The sequence below is a fragment of the Myotis davidii genome, unplaced genomic scaffold, assembly GCF_000327345.1.
Source record: "Myotis davidii unplaced genomic scaffold, ASM32734v1 scaffold4205, whole genome shotgun sequence".
Lineage (NCBI taxonomy): Eukaryota > Metazoa > Chordata > Mammalia > Chiroptera > Vespertilionidae > Myotis > Myotis davidii.
In genome coordinates this window covers 10,670-17,303 of record NW_006296356.1, presented here as the reverse complement: position 1 = coordinate 17,303, position 6,634 = coordinate 10,670, and the positions used below count along the sequence as shown (strand labels likewise).

The window sequence follows — 6,634 nt, the reverse complement described above, 5'->3', positions numbered from 1 at the left end:
TCCATCCCCCACTGAAGTATCCATCTTATATAAAAACTGCTGTTTGAAATTTTAACCCTGATAGTATGGCTTCTGTCTTAAATAATAAGGAAAGTAAGACTACTCCCATTCCAGAGAGGCGGTAAACTGTGCCCCAGACAGAGCTGTCATTGCTGACGCCAGGCCAGGCCTGGAGATATGGTCTCATGGCCCCTTCCCAGCACGCAGGCCTTCTTTCTCAAGGCCCGGGAGTCTCATTCCAAATTTGGGAGACAAAGGACTGGAAAAAGTATAAATAAAGAAAGTTTCCTCCATATTGGGGGCCCAGAATTTGAAAGACATTTTTCTCTGGGCCTGCACAGAATTTAATAATAAAATGTAACCCCTGTAGTCGGCACTGCTGTTCAGCCCTTGCTTCGGGAGGGTGCTGTAACTGTGGTCGCTGGCCAGCTCAATAAAGGCTCCTAAATCTTGATCTGAGTCCCTGGTGGTGGTCTCCACAGGTCGCCCCATTACACCACCCCGGGCCGTAGCTGATAGAACGTGCCCACCTTCACGGAACAATGGAGCGTGAACATACCTTCCAGGGCAGGCAGGAGGCGCTGTTTGGGTGGTTCCATCCAAATCTCTATTTCAGAGCAGGGTCAGCATTCCATTTGTTCAGGGGCTGTTGCTCTTTGTGTGTATGGGGGGCGGGGGGGGGCAGGGAGGGGAGCCCAGACAAACCGTGCTTGGATTTAGGAGGGACTGCAGTTTGGTGACAGTAAAGGGCCCCCATTAACCTCAGACTGTCTGACGGCACAGAACCCCGGCTCCTGGGTTTGGCTGTGCCAGGGACCGAGGTGCTTCTCTGCCAGCAAAGCCGGCTGGTCTGTGAGAAGCCCCATCAGCAGCCCTCGGCTGAGCCCACCCCATGAACGGGTCTACCCCCCGGCGCCCGGCGCTTCTCCAGGAAAGAGGCGAGGCCCGGGGGGAAGAGGGATAAGGCTCAAACCACCATCAGGCGCATATTTCTTTAATCATTGTTATTTACAGTTGACCATTATCAGACTTACAGAGAATAAATAAAGAAAAGAAAATATACAATTGGTATCTCGTTCTTTTTCTAATACAGAGAATTCTTACATGCTCTATTTTGGAATGACTACAATAGTTTTAAGCAGAAATTAAGTCCGTTTTCTCTTTACCCCTTGACAAGCCACATGGCCCTCCAAAGTCCGCAGAGCAGCCCAGGTGTGCCCTCCCCCAGGAAGCCTGCTCCTCGCTGGACGGATGGACGGACAGACAGACAACAGGGGAGCGGGATGGGCGGCGTGGATAGCGAAGGGCGGACGTGAGCAGCTAGACTGCACACTCGGTGTGTTTGTAGGAATGCTCACACCTTCCGTTAGTTCCCAGCCTGTTTTCAAGAAAACAAGTTTTCACTCGGAGTGACTGCCTACCCCACGGTGCCTTCCCTCAAACCTCGCAACCCCCCCTGTGCTGGCACCTGCGGGTCCCGGATGCCCGCGAGCTCGGCGAGCTCGGGCTGACGGGTCCTGCCCCTTTAGAGTCCTGGAGGTTATTGACCAGACATCGGCAAGACTTGTTTCCGAAGGGCTGACTTTGGGGCCAGAGTCTGGTGCCTGCTCTGGACGGGGTGCCTTATACAGAACGACCTTGAAATGCTGTCCAAAGACCTCAAAGAATAAGGCACACACAGGACACCTCCGATGGGGGCGGTTCTCCACCAGTAAGCTCTGGCACTTTCTACTCTCTCCTCAAGTGAAAAGAAACCCCCTATCACAGCAGAGCAATTCTCCCCAACTCATCACAGTCATGCAGTTTGACAAGTTTCTGTTTCTATATTTGATTCATTCAAAAACAACACTCAGTAAGCATGTATGGGGTGCCCAGCAGGTGAGTCTGGGCCAGGAACTTTACAGGATATGGGACGCAGTGATAAACAAGTTACAATCTGGTGAGTCCTAAACAGGGCACTTCAGACACCACCACAAACCTCGCAGCTGGGAGCCACAGAGCTGGAGCCCCAATACCAGCCACCCCTTCCCCTCCCCCCTGAAATTAGTATTTAATTTGGTCTAGTGTGGTTTATTTCATTTCAGAACAGATATTTAGGCAAAGGAAACCTCTACTATTCTGAAAATAGTTTATCACATTTAGGGTCTATACCACTGTATTCTACTCCTCCCACAAGGTGCCCTGGGGCCGTAACTCGGTGCCACCTACTCCTTGACCAAAACACTGGTTCCCTCTGGAGTGCTCTCTTTGCCACAATTACGATCCTTCCTTGCTGTAGAAACAGCAGGAACCACCTGGATTTCCCTTCCTACCTGACTAGAGGCCCAATGCATGAAATTCATGCAAGAGTAGACCTTCCTTCTCCCGGCTGCCGGCACCCGCTTCCCTCTGGCACCTGGGACCCAGGCTTCCCTCACAGCCCTGGCTTCGTCCAGAAGGAAAGACATCCGGTCTAATTAGCATATTACACTTTTATTATTATAGATTCTCTAGCCAGCAAGTCATGTCAGGTCTTCACTGTTCTCTGCATTGCCCGATTCTTCCAAGTTGTTCTTGATGGTTCCAGATGGTAAACAGCCAAGCAAAGTCAGCAGGTGCGCGGCCCGGGCAGGATAATGCTCGTTGATAAAGGAACAAGTGAGTTCCTCACATTCTCTTGAAGAGTTTGTACATTTGTATCCAGATGTGTCTTTCTCGAGGCCTCCGAGCAAGGCCAGGTTACAAACCAGCAAGGGTTAAACCCATCCAGAACAAATCAGTGCAGGTGAAAAGCTGGTGGAATCTGAGTGTGATCTGTGGTTGCGCTAATAACATTAGACCAATGTCAGTTTTCTGGCTTTGGAAAAGCGTGATGGTTCCGTAAGATGTTATCAGTGGGAAAGCCTGGTGTTAGGGGGAGGCCACTCTGTACTAGTTTTGCAACTTCTTGCCAGTTTTAGAATGTTTTGAAATAAGTAGTTTTAGAAACAATTGCCTACCAAGCAGTGCAGGTGATTGTAGCAGAGAACTCAAAATGCCAGCAATCCAGTCCTCATTAACCGTTCCGGCTTCTTCCCGTGTTGGGAAGCATTCCAAAAGACATTCATCTGCTTCGTAAAAATGTTAAATTTCTGTTCAGGAGGACTTCGCAACATACACCAGGATCTGTAACTCCCAGAAGCATTCAGGGACCTGCCATTTGCTAGGCCACAGGTCAGAGGTCAGAGGTCTCACAGAAAAGGCGAAGAGGGCAGGACTACCCTAAATTCAACTTAGGATCGGGGACTTAGCAGTCCTATTTGAAGAATAATTTAAGGCTTAACTATAATTTTCTTCACTTTTTTTTATAGCTTTGGGGAAAGCAGATGCTACTCTTCCCTCTTCTCTTTTCTCCTTTGACACAAAATACATGATTGAGCTCCACTTCGTGCGGAAGCCGGGATGGAGTGAGAACGACACAGGGCTTCCACCCGCACCCACCTCTGCGTGGGTGTCAAATGAGGCTGAGTCGACCGATCTCGAGCCTAATGCTTCCCTGTTTCCGTGGCCCTTCTGGGCCCAGCAGTGACCCCTTAACAGAAGCAAGAGGTGGGACGCAAAGCCGGTTGGTGGTCTGCAAACTCCCCAGGCCCAGGTCTGCATCCCAGGCAGCTCTTGGGAACCAGGTCCACGGCGGGCAGAGCCGATGGCTTCGCACCTGAGGATACAGGCGCCCAGACCTCCGCCACCGGCTTCCTTGGGAATGAAAGGGCCTCCCTGCCGGGCACCGTGGGCTGCGCCCACGAGGAACTTCTCTCTCAGAGGCTCTGCAAAGCTCCCTTCAGTTCACGCTGCCCCTGACGTCTCCTTTTTCATCATCCAGAATTCCTTCTCTCCACACATATCCTCCTTTCATCTTCACGACACTTAACTTTGTCTGCCCTGACTCGTTCCGTCTCCAGAACAGAGTCTCACCCTCGCCGCAGTCTGTCTGGCTCCCGACCCTTCGCAGACACCTATGCGAGGTCCGCTCTCCTTCCTGCGGCCTTTTCCTGCCACCGGCCTCCGCTCAGCCACACGCACATTCGTTCACCATCTGCCCCCACTCCGTCCTGTGCTCCTCACACCTCGGGCACCTGCAGGCGATCCTGCCCCCGCGCTGACACCACAGCCCCCTCCGGCCTCCAGGCCAGTCCTTTCTGAGCAGGTGAGGCTGGGCCGGGCACCCAGGGCGGGGCCTAGCTCTCAGCACACTGACCCGCCTACACAGACATTCCTATCTGACTCCAAAACCACCACCTGGACGGAAAACGTTCCATATGCAGAATAAAGGTGACGTTTAGAAAGGCTAACAGGACGCAATGATGGTCTGCCAGCCACCTGGAGCCGATGACCTCTCTTGCCCACGGCCGGGGAACAGAGACACCCCACATTCCTTCTAAATAGGACTGCTCTCTGCGGGGTCATGAAATGCAGGGGCTGAGGCGGGATGTGGGAAAGAAGCAAGAGAAGAAAAGTTAGGCGCAGGACGGGAGAAATGCCGCCCTCCTGCCCCCAGCAGTCCTGGCAGGGCCGGCTGGGCCCCGCTGGGGTCGTGCTCAAGTCCCTTGAATTCTAGGGAAATGTGATGACTGATCTTATCTGTTCGCCCTACGGGCCCTGTGGTGCCAGGTTAGCGTTATTCGGTGTCTGAGAGCTGCTTCCAGACGAGATTAGCTGTGGGTTGTTGGACCGAGGAAGGCAGAGGCCTGTCCAGTGTGCGGGCCGCACCCACTCTGATGAGGACTCGGATGGAAGGAAAGGAGTCCACTCCGCCTGAAGCTGAGCTGACTCCTCAGCCTCCTCCCTGGACTGGCCCCCGGTGGTCTATCCTCGGAGGCGACAACAGTCTCCCGGGTCTCTTGCTTGGCCCTACAAATGGTGCCATGAGCCGATTCCTTATAAGAATCAGAAACGTGTGTGCATCTCCTATCAGCTGTTTCTCCGGGGACTCTCAATAGGACGTGACGCTACACGGACCTTGTGAGCAGAGAGGGGCAAGTCCCAAGGGGGAAGCGAGCGTGTTCGGCCCTGCAGGTGTCTGACAGGCGTGGGAGCGCACACGTGGCGGTGTTACTAGTGCGGCTGGAGCAACTTCCCTGACAACCTCCTGCCGACCACAGTTCTCGGGGCAGGAGGTGAGCAGGTTCCCAGCGAGACTGGACACATGGGACTGGGAGCCTCGCGGCCACCGCTGCAGCGCGCTCAGCTCACAGACCAGGAGACAGTGCAGGCGGCAGACTTGTCCAAGATGCCACAGCTGCTCAAAGCAGAAACGGGTCAAGCCCCCCAAGCCACTGTCCTGACTCCCCGCCTGCGATCCTCCAGTTCATCGAGGGAGAGACTGGAGACCGAGTCCCAGGACATGACGGGAAGGGCGTTTGCTGGGGAAGGAGAGGCCCTGCCAGTGCCCTGGGAAGCAGGGGGGTGGGGGGGGGCATCTGCCTTGGCCTGGAGCAAGGCTGGGGGCTGAGCAGGGACGCAAGGGCATCAGAAGCAGGCCCAGGGGTCACGCTGCTCCTGAGCCTGAGCTGTGTCCTCAGCCGCCTTCTCTTGTGTCCCCTTAGTGGAAATTGGGGTTCCCTTCACTGCTGTCCCCTGACTCTGGGGGTGTGGGGGTAGGGAGCTCGGGAGCCATTCTGAGGGACTCTGATTTGACGGGTACCTGTCCCCACAGGGCGGGAAGCCAGGCTCCCTCTTTCTCTCCGTCACACGTGGCCTTGCAGAGGGTCACCCAGCACCGTCCACACATCACTGCTCTGGGGTCCACAGCTACGTCTGCCTCCCTCGCTCCTCAGCCCACTCATCCTGCGTGCCCCTGGCAAAGGGGGGCGGTGCTCCCCTCGCTGGTCGCAGGCAGCCCCTAGGAACCCCCGGAGCAGGTGCTCCCCTACCGCACACGCCTGAGGAAGCCCGCCCACCATTTATTAAAACAGTTGGCAGCTTTAGAGAAGATGAACCAAAGGGCCGAGGTGAAGCTATGGAAACAGCGGTTTTATGGATTCAGAAGCGGCCTCGCTGAGACACACCCGGCCGTGTGAGACGGGCTGTCCGCGGGCTTGTTTGCAACGACAGCCCTTCCTACCTCCACACAATACCATCCCTTCCTACGCAGTCTCTGCTCCTAGGCACAGAGGCCTCACCCTGAGCCCTGCCCTCGAATGAACAAAACACTCGTTCCCGAGCGCGGCGCGTTTTCAAACAGGTGACAGCCACCTGGACCCGAGGGGACGCACAGCGCGAGGGCCGCGCCCAGAGGCCCAGTAGGAAGCGAACCCTCTGGCGAGTGCGAGGCGCCACTGGCCGTGCGCTTTCCCCAGCCTGATCTCTGGGTTCCTAAGACATTAGTATTCAAGGTTTTACTTCTGAAACTATTTTTAAAGGCAACATAAAAAAATATTGTAGAACCTGCACATTTATAGACATAAGCATATTTAGCCTTTATAAATTATCTAAATTATCTAGCTTTGTTCTCAACACTGGTACATCAATGAAGGTTTCTTTACTGGATTTTACCTGCCCTAGCATTTTTTTTTCTTTTTTAGTTCTTTAATGTAAAAAAAAGTATATATGGGTCAGGGGTGGACAGGGGGGCGGAGCGGTGGGAAACGAGGGGTGGGAGGAAAGGGACAGCCTG

The 6,634-nt window shown here is 54.2% G+C and overlaps 1 protein-coding gene across 1 annotated transcript in view; it reads right to left on the bottom strand.

Annotated features, from left to right (window-relative positions):
* Positions 1 to 5,202: 5,202 nt before the first annotated feature.
* Positions 5,203 to 6,634, bottom strand: part of LOC102767805 (discoidin domain-containing receptor 2) — an 8,612-nt gene continuing 7,180 nt past the window's right edge. The window contains exon 8 of the mRNA XM_006771349.1: positions 5,203 to 5,257. Coding sequence (XP_006771412.1) covers positions 5,203 to 5,257 — 55 coding nt within the window. The remainder of the gene's footprint in view (positions 5,258 to 6,634) is intronic.